A 23091-nucleotide genomic window follows, 5' to 3' on the forward strand; every position below is an offset into this window, starting at 1 on the left:
AACTAAAACATAAGAGCGCATGCTCGTGTGCGGCCAACCTAAGGCAACCCCAAAACATGTATTCGCCAGACGCTATCAAGCATATGTGCTACACTGGCATCGTTGTCGCGCATTTCCAGTCTAGAGGACCTAATATCACTATGATATGTCTACGCTAGCGTCCTGTATGAGGCCAATGGTGCTGCTCAACATAGCCATCACTGCGGTTGGAGAACCAGGATGATACACGTATGAGCTATTTGCTTCGACATTACCTTTTTTGCCTTGTAAAGCCATAATATCCGAAAGGGATCGCATGAAAAAATGCGACGGCTATTTGTGAGCACAAAGTTTCCGTAATACAGGTGAGTGCGTCGTAGAGAAAGGGTTTAACAAAACCGGAAAAAAATCGGTTGCCATTCTTTTACTAAAAAAAAAGAGAAAACGGGCTAACGCCGAAATAAGACATCGCATTGTCATGCCGCACTACGTATATAGGTCTATAAACTTTGATGTTGCATGCTTAGACCATGCTCTATATAGAGCAACGATATCTGTAATCCAGCATCTACCACTGCTTACGATGCTCGAACAGTTTGTAAACGGTTGCTTTGCTGGACAAGATACGCTTGTATTACTAAACAAAACTCTTTTATTCATGGGTGGAAACCACGTGCACTGAACCAAGTAGCCACGCAATGTAATTTGCAGTTAACAGCTTGAAAGGCTGTCAAAGTATAGCAGCACAACGTCCACCGTAGCAGAACGGTACCCCCGCAGTTACGATCGTGGCGTACGTTTCATTGCTCCTAAACCGCGGCTTAGAACTAAATGAGAATACTGATACAAGGTCACATTAGTGAATGGAATTTTCAGAAATACACAATTGATCACCGAGGATGATTGTAGGCTCAAGTACGCGCGCACGAATCGCTCTGTGTGCTCCGTCCGCCTCAACGCCGGCCGAAAGTCCAGCCATGCCGATTTGAACCACTTCAGTACGTCTGGCAGCACCGTTTTCCACGTAGAAGGCGCCACGTCACACTGACAAACCGCGAGAGCGCGAAAACAAACAGCAAAAAACCAGCGCTGAGCATATACCTGACATACAAGAAGGAGCGCTTGGCCAAGACAGCGTGCCGACTATATGGTCGCGCCCATGATGATGATTATGATGACAAAATGTATTTATTAAGGGATGGCGCGAAGGCCCATAATGGGGAATAGGAATAGGAGGGGGGAGGCGTATTCAGAGGCGTCCTAGAAGCTGTGCGTCCTTGGCGAAACCCAAGAGCGAGTCCAGAATGACCCTGTCGGAATCCATCGAGCCAGTTGCCGGTCTAATCCACTCCTCGTAGGACGACACTCGCACCGCCCTAAGGTGTTGGTCCCGCTGCTGAGCGTGTCGCTGGCACTCCCAAAATAGATGGGCTGCGGATGGCCGCGTGACCATGTCGCAGTCAGGGCACCTGTGTGGCGTCTGGAGCGCTTCTTGGTCCGCGGAGGCTGTGGGATGGCCGGGTTCCTGCGATGGAAGGGAGTTGGGAGACGGAGATGGTGACTGGAGGGCGTCTTTCCCGGCGTGGCCGGTACTACCGCCACCGCTCCAGCACATCCGGAGTGAGGACGAAGCCAGAATGGAGCCAATGCAGCAGCACCTGCCCCGACCTGGGAAGACCCGCTGGAAGTGGGTCTGGGTCTGAGGGCACACTCGCACGGAGTTCCCTCTTGCGTCGGTTGGCTGCTGCTCTCAGAGCTCTGTCTGGGTCATACGGAGCTCCATCTGTCGTGTTGCTTGTGCTGGTTGTGAGGGCTTCTGAAGGATCCCGAGAGACGACGTTGTTGGAAAGAAGGGCGCGCACCGCCTCGTGGGCTCTCCCATTTCCCTCGATGCCCAGGTGACCAGGGATCCAATGAAGTGTTGCAGTGACCCCGTGGGCCTCCGCACGCCTGAAGGCCTGCTTGACGAGGAGTACTTCCGATGATGCTGTGTGGCGCGACTTGCAGGCATGCAGCGCATACTGGGATTCGGTGTATATATCGATGTGTTTTGCTTGCGTGGTGCTTGAAACTCTATCTAATGCCCAGACTATTGCGCGGAGTTCAAGGTCCGTTGGGTCGCCAGCATCAGCAGTTGTAAAGGTAGAATGTGTCTCACAGGAACCCACTACGTGGTATGCGACTGCTCCTTCGCTGGTGCGTGGGTCGAAAGCTGCGTCACTGTACACTTGTGCATGGCTTGGCGGTGCGTCTGCCAATGTCTTCACATGGCGCGCAGCGAATGCTGCCCGGCGGTGCGCATGTTGGGTGCCCATGTTTCGGGGCGTTGGTGTAGTGTCGACGACAGCAATGTCATCCCACGGTGAGATGTCGGATGGCAGTTGTGGCAAAGTTGTTATATCCTTTCCCATGTAGGCCAGTAGAGTCCTGCCTTGTCTGGTTTGCTTCAGACGTTCCTCGTGTCCTGCCTTCGATGCTTGGATGGTTGCACGGAGGGTAGGCAACTTCGCATAGCGATGCAGCTCCTCGACACGTGTGTGTTTCGGGAGCCCTGTGATAACACGGAGAGCTGATCTGTGGAGCACCTCTAGCTGTTTCCAGTGCCGAGCAAGCAGGTCATAACAGCGCGCTCCGCATATCACTCGGGATGTCAGTGAAGCAGTAACAAGCTTTCGGCATACGTCGGTACCAGCACCACCCTTGTGGAAACAGATTCGTTTTGTGAGGTGCAGAGTGTTGTGCCATGTCCGACGAAGGTCTGCGAGCCACGCATCCGCTGTGCCTGTGCGGTCAATAGGTATCCCAAGAACGCGCACAGATTTTTCTGCTCGCTGCAGCGTTTTGCCTGCGAGAGTGAGCGTGAGGGCTGCTTCGTCCTGCGTTGAACCTCGGATCACCACATTGGTCGTCTTCTCTGGAGATGGCCGCATGCCATTTTGTGGCAGGTAGTGGTCAATAACGTCATGTGCCGCCTGCAGGGTCTCGTGCTGCTCATCAATTGGTTGTGATGCAGTCCATAACGTGATGTCATCTGCGTAAATTGTGAAGCCCAGTTCGGAAATAGCCTCCAGTCGCTCAGCCAGGCCTATCATAGTCAAATTAAAGTGGAGGGGTGATACTATGGAACCTTGTGGGACTTCCACTATGCTTGGGTAAACCTTCCTGACGTCTCCGTCTACCCGTATGGAAAAAGTGCGATCTTGAAGGAAGGAACGCACGAAGTTGAGGGGGCGGCCCGTGATTCCGTGCCTCTCAGCTGCCTCGATGATTGCCTCATGCGTCACAGTGTCAAAAGCTTTACGCCCATGAAAAAACGATCTGTACTTAAGCCAGAAGTGGCAATGCAAAAACACTAAAATATCCACTTTTTATGTCTACGGTATATACTAGCTCAGATCGCATGTCTACGTAATCAAGGGCCTTATAGCGTAAAACTATTCCAATATGTGTTTGTTCCAATCTCCTGACGTCACATTTGCGTAATCGCCTACGCAAGCATCGGGGGGTGACCCGCAGGGTTTGCTAGACAGACCAATCAAACACTCTTGTCGTTAATAGGAGGACATTTTGTTTGCTTTAAAAACGAATAACATTGCCTACAGTGAGCAGCTTGTCTTATTTAATTGGCTGACCAGAGGCGAGGCGCACGCTCAAGCGTAGAGCGATTCGATGGGGCCGAGCCACTGCACTGAAAATCGACTACCGTATGAAGAGGATGGCGCAGGCGTCTGCGATTGGTGCGCTTAGCTTGCAGTGGCTGGTCGAAAATCGCTGTGGCATGCAACGGAAGGTTAAGAATGCCGCTAAAAGGGATCCTATGCAAGGAAGAGTTAGCAGAACGAGGTCGTAAACGAGGTTGAAAGTGCTCGAAAACGTTACATAGCCACGGAAAAAGTTTTATTGTACGCAAATACACCCATTCACTCCGGCAGGTGCGAGTAGCCAGTGCCTGAGCGATCGGCGGCAGCCATATTATATTCCTTTCGGAACGGGGCAGCCTGCGGCTATTTCGATGAAAATTCAGTTTTGTTCCGCATATTAACGCATCTTTAACGCGTTCGCGTCACTTTGACGCAGCGAGTTTTTGCGGTTTTGTGAAGTCGCGTGACAGGCAGGTGAAGTGGGTGCAGCCCAAAAACTATCGACCAATAGCCGAGGGCTAATGGCGAAAAGGCGCCGAATAAAAAAAAACTATTTTCTTTTGTTCGGTCCAATCCCGCATAATCAGTGCGTACATGTCATATCCGATGGAGAGCTATCACGGTTTTCTTGACGGCGCGTTACGGCCAAGCGAAGTTGGGGTGGTGCAAAAAGTTTTTGACCAATCACGGAGGGCTAATTGCAGAATTGAAATAGAAAAGTTTGGAATAGCTCTACGTTGTAGCACCCCAAATTTCGCTCAGGAGGTGTGCGCTTCCTAGGAACTTATTCACGAGGCAGATTGCGAGTGACGAAGAAGATATTGCAACATCTACGCATATTGCTTTACGAAAGCTGTCAATTGTGTGTCTCGTACGTCGACTGCGCAGACCTACGTGAAGGGACAACGGACGTGGCGAATCACGTAGCCTTCCACTGCGTGAGTCATGCGTCACTACCACGCGGTGGCGTTTAGCTGTAGTGTGCTTCTAAACGACACGCCAGCTGAGAGGGCGGACATCATAAAAAAGGTAATAATCTTTCGCGCTATAAAAAAATACTCCATGAGTAGCTACTTTTATAACTTTGTTCGCTGTTCTCTGCTTGCTGGATCAAGTAGTTGGATATATAGATAATTGCCATTCCTATCTTTTGTAGCTAAGAGAACACCTACATTCCAGAGCTCATTTTATGATTTCCATTTGAGATTTTGTAACGCTGTGCATGATGCTTAGTTATTCAAAATAGGAAAAGCTCCCTGAATTTCAAGAAATCCCATGTGTCGTCTCTTAATACCTTCACTGCGTAACTTAGAGTGACGCGGCGAAGACGCAGGGAATAGAGAAAGCGGGTCGCAGCAGGGATAATGTGAGAGCCTCAACCCGCATGTTTTATGCTGGTGGAAATCTTTGTAAACGAATAAACAGACAGAGGTACACGTTCAGAACATTCATTTTGATTGGGGGAAAAATTTTGTGCACATTATTTTAGTGCTTGCGTATGCGCTGATGGCGGGTGAAAATACACTTGATCGAAGTGAAACGGGTAGCGTCGTCAATCGCGTATACCGACAGCTGATGGTCAACAATACCTAAAAAAAAAACCACGTATATTTTAGTCCCTAAACGAAACTGTATATATTACAACATGATGTATTTCGTAATAATTACTGCAATCGCTCTGGCGTTATGAGGAAGCTCGATAGTTCTGATAATTTCGCTTGTAAAATTTATCATTATTTATTATTGTAAACATTTGGAGACACGTCTTTATGTGCGCGAGTCTTCACCAAATTACTTCGATAAATCATACGAGATTGAAATGGTGCTGTCTGCCGTTGACTTCTGTCGAAAAGTACTAAGCTGCTTCATAACAACAAATGTATCGTGAGCTTCTTACCAGCCCATCAACTTAAAGAACCATGATATCTCATTCACCCTGGACACAGGTCAAAATCTTCAGCTATTCAGGTTCGTCTATGGCCGATAGGCGTTTCAGTACGAAGCAGATTTTAGTACCTTCTGTTTTCTGTTACTAATGCCTAATTCCTCTGATAGTTGTATTCCTTTAGTTAGGGATTCGCCACAATAAAACACAGTCCTTCTTTAAACTTGAACTATGGGAAAAGATCACCAAAGGAGATAGAATAGAACAACTGTAAGAATTTTTGAGTCTGTTGCGCTGGAAAGCTTCTGTCGAATCAAGAAGTATCTCATTCGCATACACAATCCAGTGCAATCTTGCTAATTAAAAAAAATTACGTGAACGAACTTCCAGCTTTACCAGAGCAGCAACCGTGAAATAGGTCTGCGTTGCATTTTGGTAATAGAAAAAAGACATCTTTATTAGGAAATAAAGTTTTCGCAACTCGGTTTAAACGAAAATACAGAACTGATTTCCAATACATTTTTTTTTTGCAGAATGTGAAATATTTTTGCTCGTCTTCTTCAGAAAACGAGCCTTAGAAACCGATGGAGAAGACACAAGATACCAGAACTTGACACAACTACATATATAGCAGGTGCTGCTGCCGGCTCGATTCGAACATGCTCGATTATTCACACGCCTAGGCGGCACGACCACTCTTCCAGTAGGGGCATATCAACAACTGAAAGTTTGAATGCCTTACAGCTCGCCGTTCCAAAATTTGCACTGCTACACACATAAGACGCCGAGTCAAGTAGATGGAGCGATGATTTTTTTAATACATGGGCATTGCCTCTTCGAAACCAAAAACAGTGAGCCCTCGTCAAGCCAATAGCCGCCGTCTGCACCACAGGGTACGCCAAGCCTAATCACTATGCACTCAAAACTGCACTTGCAGTGTGCATATGTGTAGCATGAGTACAGCGTTTCGTTTTACCCGGTTTTACCCATCGAGCGTGGGGTTATGTGAAGGACACGGCCAAGGGACGGGACTTATTACAGGATACCCTGGACCACACATGTGTCCTAATCACGGACCCCGCGCATCCTACGCGCATCGACAACTCCGTAGCACGAGACACCACACCAGACCTTACGTTCATAAAAAATGACCACACGGGCAAAGTAACATGGCACAACACGGGCGTCGACCTGGGCAGTGACCACTACATCCTCGAAATTACGATACCCAACCAATTACGGAGCAATACCATTATACATAAGTGGACGGACTGGGACGAATTCCGTAAAGGGCGCCTCACCACAGCACAAGACATCACAGAGATCGAAACCTGGACTGCGGAACTCCGCGATGCAGTGCGCTCAGCCACAAAGACCATAGAAACAGACGAAGACGTCATCATCATGGACAGCCGCCTGGCCCATCTGATAGAGGCCAAACGTTCGATACAGGCGTGTTGGAAGCAGCACCGGCTGAATCGCAAATTGAGGAAGAAGGTGGCTGACTTAATTAGGGCCATTGAACAACATTGCATGCTCCTGTGCCGTCAACAGTGGAACGAGATCTGCAACCGAGCTGACAGGGAATTGCACCGCAGTTGTACATGGAATCTATTTCGGCACCTCCTAGACGAAACAAAGACCAAGTCAACCCAGCGAGACCGCCTGGCCCGCCTCATGCCCACCATCACACAACAACAAGGAAAAGACGCTGTTATCAGGAGCCTGGAAGCCAAGTATCTGCCAGACACGCGAACAGAAACCCACCCGCCGTACGGGGGGCTGCCCAACGCGTGGCTTGACCGAGACATTACCATATCAGAGGTACGGGTAGCGCTGCACGAGCTCAACACCCGCTCAGCAGCCGGCCCAGATCTCGTTACAAACAAGATGCTACACAACCTGGACGACGCTTCGATAGAGGCCCTAACAGACTACTTCAATGAATGCTGGCATTCGGGCAAGCTCCCCCGACAGTGGAAAATGGCTAGAACGATCCTGATTCCGAAACCGGGCAAACCACTGGACATCGGCAACCTGCGTCCCATCTCGCTGACGTCCTGCGTGGGCAAGGTGCTGGAGCACGTGGTCGCCAACCGTTGGCAGGAATACCTAGAGAAGGAAGGCCTCTATCCTGACACGATGATCGGCTTCCGGCGCAGACTCAGCACACAAGATGCCATGTTACAGCTCAAACAAGAAATCGTCGACAACAAGACACAAGACAGCAAAGTAATTCTGGGTCTCGATTTACAAAGTGCATTCGACAAAGTCAAACACTCAGCCATATTAGGACAAGTATCAAGGCTCAACATGGGGGTAACGAGCTACAATTACATTCAAGACTTCTTGACCAACCGCACGGTGGAACTGCACGCCGGAGACCTCAAGCTCCCCGAACACAAGCTCGGCAGTACGGGTACTCCACAGGGTTCGGTTATATCGCCGTTGCTCTTTAACCTCGTCATGATCGGGGTAGCGAGGGCAGTAGCGGGGACCGGCGTCCGGCATACGATCTACGCCAACGACATTACCCTGTGGGCGGCCGGCGGCACCGACGCCAGCATCGAGCAACAGCTGCAAGCGGCGGTTACCGCCATCGAGCAGCACCTTGATGGCACAGGCCTCATGTGCTCGCCCGCCAAATCCGAGCTGTTCGTCCTCACACCGCTTCGACCGGGACGGAAGCGCGCTCCTCTTCGCGAGTGTGATCACATCAAAATTGTGACTCCATCGGGGCAACGCATCCCCGAAGTTCCCAAGATCAGGGTCCTGGGCCTGCTGCTCAACAAGAGCGGCCGCAACGACGAGACCATCAACAAGCTTACCACCAAGGCAATGGACGCCATCCGGCTCGTACATCGAGTCTCTGCACGACGGGCAGGCATGCGTGAGGACAGTCTCGTGCGCCTTGTCCAGTCGTTCGTGATTAGTCACATCGCCTACGTTGCGGCCTACCTTAACTGGCACGTCACTGACAGGACCAAGATCAACACGCTGATCAGACGGGCTTACAAGGCGGCGCAGGGTTTAATGGAAACCACGAGTACGGCTCGGCTCTTGCAGCTCGGCGTCCATAATACCCTAGAAGAAATAGCCGAGGCGCAGCTCAGCGCGCAATTCGAGCGCCTCTCTACAACCAAGACGGGCCGCAGTATACTGACGTCCCTGGGTTACAGCCCCCAAGCTCCCAGCCGGCAACCGTGCGAGATTACAGATGAGGCGCGGGCCCACATTTACGTGGACCCCATCCCGAATAACATGCACCCAGAATACAACCAAGAACGGCGGCAGGCGCGGGCCAAGGCCCTCGCTGAACAACACGCCCAAGACCCGCACGCCCGGTATGTGGACGCCGCGGAATACAAGCGGGAAGGCTTCGCGGCGGTGGTCGTTGCGGCGGCTACCGGCACCAAGACAACGGCGGCGAGCGTGCGGTGCACGAACGCCACAGACGCTGAGGAGGTTGCCATCGCTCTGGCGATCACCGAGGCCGAGTGTCGCACCGTGTTCAGCGACTCGAGGAATGCCGTGCGCAACTTTGCCAAGGGGCGAATATGCGCGCCGGCGGCCGCCATCATCGGCAAGCTTCAATTTCAAGACCGCGGCAGCACCGTCCGTATCAAGTGGTTCCCGGCGCACGCTGGCGAGTGTGCATCCTCACCGAACCACAACGAGACGGCTCATTCGGCGGCACGAGCGCTTACTTTCCGTGCCCCCGAGAGTGACCGTTCCGTGTGGTGGTTCGAAACCAAGGACAGAGTGACCAGTTATGCCGAAGTAACTAAGTGTTACCGCTTAGCTCGACGGACAATGCCGCCTCCCCACCCGACACTTAGTCGGGAGGAGGCCGTAATCCTAAGACTGTTGAATTTGTTAAATCATGTTGAATTTTTTGTTACAAGATGTACCCCACCCCTTATGTAACACCCCTGATAAAGGGGCCTTTAAGGAAATAAACTGACCTGACCTGACCTGACCTGACAAATACAGACCTCGTCACTCCTCGCCCCCGCAATGCTGCACGTGCTTCACCCAGAGCTCTATCCGAGTGGGCTGTGCGGTGTTTGTGCAGCGGGTCCGGCGGACCAATGGCATATCATGTGGGACTGTGCCAGGTTCCCGACGGCAGCTACCTCCAGGACTTATCCGCCAGAACTACAAGGTGCACTGCAGTCTGCAGACAAGGAATCACAACTATGGGCCGTCCAGCAGGCCCGGGGTGCGCTCGAGAAGCACAAGCCTCATGACCCACAACAAACGGGCCCAACTGGGCTAGTGCAGAGTAGGGCATAACCCCGGGTCGACGCTTGGCCAGCGTCACGACACGTTAAATCGTCGTTTGCCGGCACTTCATTAAAGTTATTCCTATCCTATCCTACCCGGTAAAAATAATGCGGTGTCGGGCTCACTTGTCTGCACTACATACGCTGCACTGGGTATTACGATATACGCCATAGTTTTATCACAGGCATCGTTCTTGCCCAGAAAATCTAGTGCAAATTTTCGTCGTTTCCATAGGCTTCCATTGCTAAATTTTTAACCACTGTAGGAACAAAATTGCTACGTGCCATAGCGTGATCACTGCATTTGGGTCATGTGGATTGTCTTCCAGGCACGCGTGTCACCTGCCTTTTTCAATAATTGACCTGCAGCTTTTGTTATTCGCAAAAAAGCCGCTCGTTCCATTGAAAACGGGCTGACTTCGTGCCGGGCCCACTTGGGGCACTAGTTGGTACGTGTCCATAAAAGCTGGATATGAATATTAGTTAGGCGGTGAAACGTGTCGCCCGATAAAGACAAGTACACTTGCCAATATAATATGGCAGGGCACTTCGAAACAATGATGTAACACAGAATGAACGTACAGAAACGCTGTGCAACACAAACACACAGCGCTGGTATTTGTTCATTCTATGTTACGTCATTGTTTCCAAGTGCGCTGCCATATTACATCATGCCTAACCAACTAGCCCACCCGTACGTCTTAAGCAATTGATAACAATTATGACAGATATACTAGTGATATGCACATATCACAGTTACTTCTTCAGGCAGAGATACTTGTACGATACGTTTTCAAGGGTAGAACGTTTGCATAAAAACAAATAATTATTCATATTGCTGAAAAGAAACACCATATAGGCGTGAAATCACGTGACGTTTACATTTCATTTCATTTCATTAATTGATACTGTGAATTCTATCAGGGATTGCAACAGGAAGGGCTGTATGTGATACATAGGAACATGGTATAAGGTGTTGCATACTAAATCTTATTCAATAAAGAATTTGGGCATATAAAATTTAATTACGTGATTATATAACAGAATAACAAGAATGAAGTAGATATGACAGCAATAATTACAGTTGCAGTAACCAGTTACAGGGTCAGTATGCAGGTAATAACAGCATGAGAGAGAGAGAAACACTTTACTGAAAATGCCTGCAGAATCAGTTTGGCTCCCTCCTCGCAAGGAGCTCAAGCGTTTACCACGACGCAGACACTACGTGAGTCTCGTGCGTTGTTGGTGCTAAATGTAATTTATTGTTGGGGCTAAAAATGTCCCTGCCAATACAAGTAGTGTTATCTCGTCCATGCCTTGAGAGATGACATAGATTTACGGGGCACACAAGGCAGCAATGCCCATGCATATAGAAAGGCCTGGGTGGTCTATCTGCTGCCCCTTCAATATTTATCTATACCTCCATAAGCATTTAAACTGTGTACAGCCTGTGGCCAAAGTGTATACAGGCATGCTTAGTCTCTTAGCAATGGTGACAATCAAGGATGATTGTCTTGATACCCTTTGCTGCTGCCAACATTATTTATGAATGCATTCTCTTCTTATTCTTTTCCCCTAGATAAAAAGAAGCTTGCACAGAATGCATGAAATCAGTGAGTTATAACAAAGTAATGTTATTTGATTAAGTTGGGAATGGTCCAAATGTCATTAATGTAGTGACAACCTGGCTAGCTAATGCACAGTACAGTACATAGTACCTGTATTTCATCTGAAAGCAAACGAAAATTATCAAGCGACTATAAAGATTTAGATTAAGGGGACGCAAGCGTGGAGGCCTCCTAGAACTTCGGGCCCCAACGATTGTATACCCCGGTTCTAAAACTCTCTAATAAGCTTTGTAATGGGTGCAGTGATATTGCATGCGAAATGGTTGACGTAATAAGTCATTTTATGCTTGCCTTTCTTAATCAGTATCTGCTTAAACAGGTACACAACAATGAAATTAAACGCTGGCGCATAAGGTGCACAAGACACAAGTAGGGCAGAAGACCTGTCATGTCTGCTGTAACGCCAATTCCAACATGCAGTAGCTTGTAGGCAATGACTGCTTGTTCATTGTGTCAGTGCAACTTGCACCTACCTCTACTGAAAGAACAGAATGTTTGCATTGTAGTCATTAGTTAATTAGCACCATCTGCGGGGCAGCACAAGTAAGTGGGGGAATGTTTGTTGCTATTTTTTATTTCCATAACCAACAGACAGTTTCTTGGCTGGAGATTCGTGATGAATTCACAATATTGTAAGGGACAGTTAAAAGAGTCCAGATACAACTATTTATTGTGGGCTAACTTGTGCCCTGGGAGTAAATAAAAAGCACTGCCGTGTTCTAAACGGGAGATCAGGAAGGCCTTCTTCTCTCTCGAGTGTCGCGTCACCTCGTCTTGTACAGGCTGACAACGGCCACCCGCGATGCGACTGCGTGCGGCGAAAACACGTGCCATTATTTCGTCTTTTCCTCCAATACGCCGTTGTCCTCTTGAGGGGGGTGCACGAGCCTGCGCGCGTTGTTTAAATGTGTTTCTGCCTTGTATCATTAGGCCCCCTCTAAAACGCATTGTCCCGATGCGTAAAGCGACGAAATTGTTCACAAGCTGTTTTCCCTACCAAGTGGTATATGGCCCAGAATAGATGTTTGGTCAAATATTCACTCCCTGTCATATTATGGCTTCAGTCTGACCACGTGTACAGTTTCTGTGCGACGCCGGCATCGTGATGAGCTCACTTCCCCTTCTGGCGTAAATTCGTAGTTCAGGAGACTGATTCGGCGAAGTACTCGGCAAGGACCGAAATAACGGCGCAAAAGCTTTTCGGACAGGCCGCGCGTCTGCACGGGAGTCCACACCCATACTCTGTCGCATGGTGGATGTTCAATTTCCCTTCGCCGCAGGTTGTATCTGTCCACGTCGATGCGTTGCCTTTCTTGAATGCGATGTCGCGCCAGCTGACGTGCTTCTTCGGCCCTCTGTGTTACATCACTGATGCCAGGGTTCTGTTCTGTACTGTTACTGACAGGCAGCATTGCATCCAAGGGTGTGGTAACTGTTCGTCCAAAAACAAGTTGGAATGGCGTTTCTTGAGTGGTCTCTTGCAATGCGGTATTGTAGGTGAATGTCACATAGGGTAGGATCTTGTCCCATGTACGGTGCTCTATGTCTACGTAAATTAACAACATATCGGTCAGCGTCCTGTTCAATCGCTCGGTTAGCCCATTTGTTTGAGGATGATAGGCAGTTGGTTTCCTGTGTCTGGTATGAGTCAGTTTCATGATGGATAGCGTCAAATTGGCTGTGAACGAAGTTCCTCGGTCCGTGATAGTTTTGCAGGGGCACCGTGTTATACTACTATCATAGTGACAAGGAATTTAGCCACTTCAACGGCGGTTACACTGATTAGAGAGGATGTCTCGGCATAACGGGTTAGGTATTCCGTCGCTACTACAGTCTATTGTTTCCCTGATGAGGATGACGGAAGGGGACCAAGCAAGTCCATTCCTACTTGACCGAACGGGGCTCGTGGGGGTTCTATTGGGTGAAGGAGGCCTGCGGGTTTTAATGGAGGTGTTTTGCGTCTTTGGCAATCCCAACATATTCGTGCATAATGCTGTACTGAATTCAATAGCTTTGGCCAGTAGTACTTAGCATGAATTCGGCGAACGTTCTGCTCACTCCGAGGTGTCCTGCTGATGGGTCATCGTGACAGGCTTCTCAGATTTCGGATCGCAAGACTGAAGGAACGACGAGTGGAAATATCTCTGTGCTGTGCTCAAAATTCCTTTTGTACAGGACGCCATTTCTCATCACATACGATGACAATCACCGGCAGAAAACTCGCGGAACATGGACGGCGTGTCCCTCGAGGTGCCTGATGAGTAGAAGCAACTCGGCATTCGCGTCCACCTTTCACAGGAGCCGATTCGACCGGCGCACGTCATAAATAACCAGCGTCACTGTGCTTGCGATCTGACTCGTACACTACCGATAAGTCGTATTCCTGCAGCCTCAGACTTCATCTATCAAGTCGTCCAGAAGGATGTTTCAGTTTTGCAAGCCAGCACAATGAGTGATAGTCGCTGATTGCTCGGAATGGTCTACCCTATAAGTATGGTCGGAATTTTCCTATGGCCCATAGTACTGCCAGGCATTCTTTTTCTGTGGCTGAATAGTTGGTTTCAGCCCTCGAAAGAGTGCGGCTAGCGAATGCAATCACTCTTTCCTCTCCGTTTTCCCACTGAACAAGGACGGCACCGATTCCTAAATTGCTGGCGTCTGTATGGATGTCTGTTTCCGCTTCCTCATCAAAGTGCGCAAGGACTGGGTGGTTTTCAAGTCGCCGTCACCGTTCATTGAATGCATCTTCTTGTTCACTGTGCCATACGAAAGGCATATCTTCTTTCGGTAATCACGTTAACGGCTCGGCAATCTTCGAAAAAGTCCTAGGAATCCTAACGGCCTTTTTGTTGCTTGGTGTAGGAAACTTTTTTACTGCTGCGGTCTTCTCAGGGTCACGACGGATGACTTCGGAGCTAATCACTTGGCCGAGGAAAAGTAGTTCATGGAAGCCAAGGTGACATTTTTGTGGCTTTATCGTCAGCCCTGCTGAACTAATAGCTTTGAGCACAGTCCTTAGTCATTCCACATGCTGAGCAAAGGTGGTAGAAAAAATCATGACATCGTCAAGATAAACCAGACAGGACTCCCACTTTAACCCGGAGAGCACAGTGTCCATCATTCGCTGAAAGGTGGCAGGTGCGGAACAGAGGCCGAACGGAAGTACCTTGAATTCGTATAGCCCGTCTGGTGTGACGAATGCCGTCTGCTCACGATACCGTTCGTCCACACGTATTTGCCATTATCCGCTTTTAAGGTCGAGAGAGAAAAAGAATTTCGCATCCCGCAGTCTATAGAGGGTGTCATCGATCCTCGGAAGTGGATAGATATCCCGCTTTGTGACGACGTTTAGCTTCCGATAATCAACGCAGAAGCGCAAGGTCTGATCCGTTTTCTTTACCAGCACCACAGGTGAAGCCGACGGGCTGGTCGATGGTAGAATTACGTCGTCTCTAAGCATTCCTTCGACTTGTTTGCTGATGATCTCTCTCTCCTTCGGTGACACTCGGTAGGGATGCTGGCAAATAGACCTCACGGCTTCGTCGACAATGATACGGTGCTTGGCGATGGATGTTCTCTGGACTAGCGATGTTGTTGAGAAACACGAGGCGAATTGTCGTACAAGGTTCTCTATTTGCTGCTTCTGGCTAAGGGATAGTGCTGCTTCGATGTTCACGGAGGCGAATCCGGAGTTTACGTTGTCAGACTCCTGTAGTGCAGCATCGGAAGGGCTCAAATCCGTAATCTGTTCAAAATCGTTTAGGCAGGCAATGATGGTTCCCTTCGCAGCATGCTGGATTTCATTTCCAAAATTAGACAGGAAGACATTTGAACACCCGTCACGAAGCCGAACAAGACCCTTTGCCATACAGATCGCCTTTTCGAGTAAGAGCCCAGTGTTACTGTTTGCTAATCCTTTATAGTCACTGAATACGGTGCTTCTTACGCCGACACCTATGCTGGATCTTGGGGGTATCGTGACGTTGTGTATAATCTGAAGCGCATTGAATTGGTCTTCACACTCAAGCGCCGCGATGGCGTGCTTCGTTGGGAACGACACACAGGCTTCCTGCAAGTTGATAACTGCACCGTTCGCCTGCAAAAAGTCCATTCCAATAATTAAATCCATTGAGCATTCTGATAGTACAATGAAACTGGCGACGTATGTAAAGCCACGTATTCCCATTCTAGAAGTGCACCTGCCCACCGGGTTGACAAGGTGTCCACCGGGGGTTCGAATTTGCGGTCCTCTCCAAGGAGTCAGCACTTTTTTCAGTCTTCCGGCAAGTACTTTACTCATAACGGAATGGTCTGTGCCTGTGTCTACTAAAGCAGTAATTTCGCAGCCGTCTATAGGCACACGTAAATCGGAAGCTACTTCACACTTTTCGCAACTGCTCTCGCGTCCATCGTTATATTTCAGAATCAGCGCTGGATTCTCCGTTCTTGCGTCGACAGCGGCCTCACCTCCACAGGTTGCCGATATTAGTTTTCCCGACGAGGGATTTGGGGGCGTCGCCTTGGGGAGCTTAAGGATGGACGCGGGCTCGGTGATCGATACCTCAACGGTACTGTTGACCGACGTTGTTGTTACTGTGAAGTCTGCGGGCTTTGGCGCGTTGACAAATACTCCTGGATCTCGAAAGGGCGTTCACCGTTTCTTGGGCAAGGATCGTTTACGGAAAAACCCTAAACTCCCACTCTGCGGTATTCGCACAACCTGTAGAGATGACCAGCTTCGCCGCAGTGGCGGCACAGCGGGATTTTATCAGGAGTGCGCCATATGCCGGCCTTCTTTAATCTCGTCTCCGGCGGAGACTTCAAGAACCGAGGTTCGGGTACATGTGCGGTTGCCGCGACGAAAGTACGTCCCGGTGATCTTCTGAGTACCTCGGCGTACAATACCGTCGGCCGTGCTGGTGACGACGCTTGCGGCTGTGCTGGCGGGTGCTGTTCGCGGACTGCTTGTCTCACTTCTTGGCGAACCACTTCTGCTAACGAAGAGACCGCTGTGGGACCGTTGTTAAGCTGTTGCCTCTGGAGCTCTTCTCGAACCACAGATCTTATGAGTTCTCGTAAGACCTCGACGCTGTTCCTGAACATTGTCGACATTGCATCCATAGAGGCGACATTCATATCGCGGTTAGAGTCTCGCACGCTGTTGAAGATTCCTTTCCTAGTTGCCTCGGAGCGGAATTCGGCGACGGTGCGTGGAGGGCTGCGAACCCAACCAGCAAAAAGCTCCTGCTTCACACCGCGCATCAGGTGTCGAAGCTTCTTGTCCTCGCTCATGCTCGGGTCCGTCTGGCAGAATAAGCGGGACACATCTTCGAGATACATTGCCACGCTTTCGTTGTTTCGCTGGCTTCTTGCGTGCAAAGCGGCTTCAGATCTTTAGCGGCGGTCTGTGTTCGGATACGTGGCCAACAGCTTCCGTCGGAAGTCATCCAACGATCGGAGGACAGCTTCGTGGTTTTCAAACCGCGTTCGCGCACACTCATGCAACGCGAAGTAAACGTTGCGGAGCTTCCGGTTTTCGTCCCATCCAGTGTAGTCAGCGACGCGCTTGAAGCCTTCGAACCAGTCCTTGGCGTCTTCCAAGGCGTCGCCGTGAATAGGCTCGGGCGCTCGCGGCTGATCAACAACGATGCGGGCTGGGCTGTCTGGCATGTCATTTCAATATTGTCCGCTGCTGCTATTATAGTTTGCTCCGGTAAAAGAGGAAAGTCGGGTGGCTCACCACGTAGGCGACGGCTCGTGCGCTGGTGGACAGGCGTAGGCTCGTTGGGTCTGAGATGGCGTGGTTCGGGGCTGCTGTCTCCAACTCGAATTGAGCTGGAAATCATTACCAGCACCTCCACCAGAATTGTAACGGGCAGTTAAGAGAGTCCAGATAAAACTATTTATTGTGGGCTAACTTGTGCCCTGGGGGTAAATAAAAAGCCCTCCCGCGTTCTAAACGGGAGATCAGGAAGGCCTTCTTCTCTCTCGAGCGTCGCGTCCCCTCGTCTCCTTCTTGTAGACGCCGACAACGACCACCCGCGATGCGAGTGCGTGCGGCCAAAACACATGCCATTATTTCGTCTTTTCCTCCAATACGCCGTTATCCTCTTGAGGAGGCGCACTAACCTGCGCGCGTTGTTTAAATGTGTTTCTGCCTTGTATCTATATGTTCTGCGTAAACCAGCAATGCGGACGTGTTCTAATATCCAGTCACTTTATAAGTAGTCAAACGAATGCAGATAGCCCCATAAGCACTGTGCAACGGAATGCACAATTTTGCAGTTAAGAAGCCATAGTGACTCACACACTGTGCTGAACATAAAATGGAAAAAAACGCGTAGTGGTGATTCGGGTGCACATTCTCTTCTGCCATGCAAATCCATGTATTACAAGTAATCGTTCGCTCGTTCTTGTATTGCGCACAGTTACACGAACCTTACTGGAGCATTCTCTGAGGAGTAAAATGAATCGTGCAAGTCACAGCTACTTGTTCGCTCTATTAACATATATTATCTCCCAGGCTCTCCTGTATTCCTGCACGCATGCTGGATTAGCGTGGCTGTGCTCAGTCACCTCTTTCCATTCCACTGAAGTTAACATGGCGTATATTTGTTACCAAAATATGCTTTAAGGCATAACTGTTTATCCTTCTTTAAGCCTCTGAGTAGTAAGGATGGATCTACTGCCTTGCTGTTGTGGCATTTCATAGGTTCTAACCAACCGTCATATTTGTAAGCAAGTAATGATGAAATTATATAGTCAAGCCGTACCATCAGTACAACTGAGGTATTGCTTCCCCAGGGAGCCTCACTGCCCCCTCCCGAATTTCGTAAATACTTAGACATCTTGAAATTAACTTCACAGCCTGTATTTTAACACAACGAATAAACCTGATCTACCCAACTCTATATGATTAACCCATCTCATTCTCTTAATCACTTGAAATACAAACTAACACATAGTATGCAGTCATATTATATTCAGTTTGTATGGCTGGTGCATTGCACAAATCATTTTTGTTGCTCTTACAGCCTAGCTGATGCTGTCATTTTTTATAATAATTAAGCAATAAGTTTCCTTGGTGCGTTGCCATGAGAACTATAACTAGCTTCACAGTATCACTACACACGTTCCCTCAGGTCACCTCCGTAGACATGCTTCTATATATGCTATAGGCTTACCACAATCAGCACAATTTGGAAAGCCAGATGAACAGAGTGCAAATTAATGTGTACAATAAATGTTTGTTCCATTGAGAGGCTGTGTATTTGTCTGCAATATAATTATCAATTTACTATACTTATGGCAGAAGAACAGAATACAGAAAACAACACAATCAAGTTCTCTCTGAAAAGCTGCATTTTGCACAAATATATACAGCAAAGTAAGACTTCAGATAGGCCAACTGTGGCTTCGGTGCATGTTTGTGCATTGTATAAGTAGAGGTGGGCGAATGCCAATTTTTTTCAAGCAGTAATTGAACAAACATAGCAAGTATCAAATATTGAATAGTGACACGACGGCGTAAGTACTTGTAGAAGCCATATTTATTTCAATATATAGGTACTACATCTAAACGAGCTAGTGCAAGAGAGAGGTAACTATTGGGGACACAAGGATAAGTTTTAAATGCAAGGCTGCTAGTTGTTATGATAAAAAAAAACTACTTGAATCGTCTATAAACAACTTTAGAGCCTCGTTTCAAAGACGCTTTCGTAGAAGGAATGGCTGCTGTATGAAGAGCTCCCATAAATGCACAGTAAATTGTCTCCAAAAAACATGAAAGCAGCAGAAAAAATAAACCTGAAGGTCCTATGTTTTGCAGACACATATAAAAAGACTTGTTGCAAGGAAAACAGTACAGACTTGTCTCATAAAAGATAAATCTGCTAGACCAAGAGATGTGTGGTTGGCTTTTACGCAAAAAAAAAAATCCCATGGGAAGGTTTTGTGGTAATATGGTCAAAAACTACTTTCGTCAACGTGCTTGCCTTTGGGAGGCTACATACGCTTCTCACATGCAAGTACCTCTCAAATATTCGTTGTCAAAAAACTTCCAATCAATGTATTGACACGAAAGCCTGCTCTAAACACAGAAAAAGAATAGAATTGTCATATAGTATCCTACGTACCATTTAGAACATAAGGGTATTTTTTTTCACATTATGCAAATTATCATGATAAAGAAATCTGCAAGAAACAGCATAACACTTTGGCACAATCCTTAACTGATTATGTAAATGAGTTTTCCATTTCATGTGGCAGAGTTGCACAGCGCTCATGGGATGTGACATATGTCATTCGGGGATGCGTTATTGTATCTGGGCGCAAGTATTATACAACTGATCATTGTGGAAATAAAGAACAGACATTGATTACCAGTATGTCATCATGCCACTTCTATCTGAAAAGTGACTGTCATTTCAAGTCAAGCTTGCAAGTGGCACACTTACATTGAGCATCATGTTTATGTGGCCATATATGTGTACCACATCCATAATGAACCGTTGCTTTAAGTTATGACCCGCCGTGGTTGCCCAGTGGCTATGGTGTTGGGCTGCTGAACACGAAATCGCGGGATCGAATCCCGGCCACGGCGGCCCCATTTCGATGGGGGCGATATGCGAAAACAACCGTGTACTTAGATTTGGATGCACGTGAAAGTACCCCAGGTGATCGAAATTTCCAGAGTCTTCCACTACATGACCTTGGATTCCAGCGCGAAGTGACAGACTAGAAGCAGACAGCACGAGCGCTAACTCTCAACTGAATTTTTATTAAAACGAAGAACACACACACACACACACACACACACACACACACACACACACACACACACACACATATATATATATATATATATATATATATATATATATATATATATATATATATATATATATATATGATTGAAAAAGAATCGCAGCATAGGAACCTGATAAGGTAAAAAAAAGTCATCAGAGACAGCAGGTAAACATATCAGGAGGGACGGCAGTCAAAAAGGAAACAACATACTTTCATCTTTGTCTCCGTTAGAATGCGCATTTCAGTATCTTCGCAATACGTGTATTAATCCTAAGTAGTTTTTCTGTTGTTTCCTTTTTGACTTCGATCCCTCCTGATATGTTTAAGTGATGTATTTTTTTTTTACCTTGTCACGTTCTTATGCTGCCGTTTTCGCAATCACGTTTATATATATGTTCTTCGTTTTAATAAAAATTTAGTTGAGAGTTAGCGCTCGTCCTGTCTGCTTCTAGCCTGTGTCCGTGTCATTTCGTGCTACAATCCAAGATCATGTTACCGTACCAACTCGCCCAACTTTCTATCTTTTTGTCCTGCACTACTGCGTGCCTCATCATCAGAAAGTGATTGTGGCCCGTTAAACCCCATAATTTATTTCAATTTTTAAATTATGACCAGTATCATGTCATTCCTGTAACTTCTAAGCTGTTCCCTAGCATCCCCTCTTCATAAAGTGTAATATGTGCAGAGAGAGCTCTCGAAACAAACGTGTTTAAAGCAAGGAATCTGCTTTGATACATTACCTATATTGAGATACATAAGAGCATGAGCGACCAGCGATGCTTCTGCAATGTTTATTAGTTCACAGCACATGTAATCGACAGAAAAATATCATAGACAATTACGGTACTCCCGAATAAGAAATTCGAGTGCAGCTCTATACACGTTTTCATTTCGCTGGCGCGGTGAATCGGTCTCGGGTGTGCATGTGGCGAATGAAGCGAAGTGTGGCGCGAGTGCCTTGCTAATCTGCAGATCATATGTGCCAGTGAATGGGTGACGCGTAGGCGTGATTCAAAAAAGCCACCGCCAACAAACCTCCCACACATTGCGTGCAACTCTGGCACCATCTCGTAGCTACCGTCACCGCACTTCGCTTCTATTCTCGCGCTTTCGCCGTGCACTTCTCTGCATTCTGCCTGATGGTTCTGCGTTACCTTCTTCTGAGCTTTCGACCTCTTATCACTTGCCGCCTTTTCTCATCTCCCACTGCATGCTGCACTTGTTCACATCTTTTGCTGTGCTCGTTGGATCGGTTAAACTGAGCGAATGAGTGGTTCTCACAGCACGACAAAAGCTAAAGTTAATGCGCTCAATAGTATATTGCTAAGTATGGACAGCTGGGCTAGTTGGTTGTGATTAGCATTATGAAACATCGTTCCAGCGCACAATTGAACACGGACGAGAAGAAAATGACAACACTAATGCGTTCGTATTGTCTTCCTCTTCTCGTCCGTGTTCAATTGTGCGCTGGAACAATGTTTCGTAATGCTCAAACGTAAACGGAATGACCATCGAAAGGAATACCCTGAATGCATGCACTATAAGTCACGTTAAAGGATTGGTTGAACGCACGATAGACGTGGTCTAGAAGATCCCTTTGAGACGTTGGGCTGATTACGTGGGCCAGATAGGCAGGTGGGTGAACGATTGGCTGCGCGAACATCGATACAACTGCTGTCTGATACAAGCACCTAGAGACCTCGCCATACATTGCGTTTCATGCAAGTGTAAGCGTACCGAAGAAACAGACAAGTCGTGGAAGCATATATCAAAAGGACCGCATGTGCCATCTATATCAGTCAGCAAAGAGATTAGCTTAATGATTGACAATAGATGGCGTGGGTAGACTGGGAAGAGCATCCCTGCACATGCGAGTAGGCTATATGAAGGTATCATTTTCTGAAAAATAAAAGATTTGTTAATTTGCTTTCAGGTGCCGTGCATTATTTTTCTCTCTTAAGTCATGTCCCTCCGTCACTTGGCTCAACGGTGTTATGTCGAACCAGCTAGCCCAATGGGAAATTTTCTTTAATTATATGTAATACTCTCTGAGTGCATGTTTATGTGACAGTCTTGTTTGCAATGCACATGTGAAAGAGCGCACAAGAAAGATGCAATATTAGAGGTGAGCGAATAGGGATTTTTCAAACTGAATATAATAGTGCCAGAAGCAAATTGAATTGAATACTTTCCTAAAAATGAATATCCGTTATCATAATTATTATAAAGTGATGTTTACATCCCAGCATTTTTGAAGTTAGCAAGTTTCTGTCATTATATAGTACCTTATTAAGTATTGTATTTGAAAGCAACGCCTGATTGATCGCAGGAAGAAGCTTACGCTGTAGCTTAAAAGAGGCGTCGTATAAGTGCTTTCCAACTGTTGAAAACTAGGAAGCGGAGCCGAAGTAGAGAACGTCTTCTTTATTCGACCCTTGTAAAAAGAACTAAGAAAATGCAGGTGCGCGCTCGGCTCCACGCTCGTTTCTCACTTCGTCTTTTTATCTTTTTCGGAGCACAATATTCAACAGCTCCCGGCCGAACAATTTGCATGTGCTTGTTTCTTTGCAAGACGGAGCTTGTCCAGCAGATTGTAGATGGTACAGCATCTGTACCGGCCTCCGCAACGTGTTTCCACTAGAAGTGCGAACTTTGCATGATTGAACTTTGCCGTCGCTGCCCTGAAATGATTCTGTCATTTGTCCCATCTTCTACAATTGTCTTGGCGAGTTTGATTCCTTTATCAGTACTGTCTCCAAGCTTCACTGATTCTGAGTGTCTTATTTTCAATAGCTGAACGAAGTTCTTGGAGGTACTCTCGCCGCCGCCAGTTCCTGAAATTGTTTAACACTGTTCTCTGTGTT

General features: G+C 47.6%; 1 protein-coding gene across 9 annotated transcripts in view; it reads left to right on the top strand.

Moving 5' to 3' along the window:
- Positions 1–23091, top strand: part of LOC135910875 (testis-specific serine/threonine-protein kinase 1-like) — a 371556-nt gene that overhangs the window by 699 nt on the left and 347766 nt on the right. Inside the window, exon 2 of one of the 9 annotated variants that reach the window (XM_070533486.1) lies at positions 4509–4649. The exons of the other annotated variants lie outside the window; for them this stretch is intronic. Coding sequence (XP_070389587.1) covers positions 4566–4649 — 84 coding nt within the window. The 5' untranslated portion in view covers positions 4509–4565. The remainder of the gene's footprint in view (positions 1–4508; positions 4650–23091) is intronic. 9 annotated transcript variants of the gene reach the window in all.

The sequence above is a fragment of the Dermacentor albipictus genome, chromosome 2 (genome assembly GCF_038994185.2).
Source record: "Dermacentor albipictus isolate Rhodes 1998 colony chromosome 2, USDA_Dalb.pri_finalv2, whole genome shotgun sequence".
NCBI lineage: Eukaryota > Metazoa > Arthropoda > Arachnida > Ixodida > Ixodidae > Dermacentor > Dermacentor albipictus.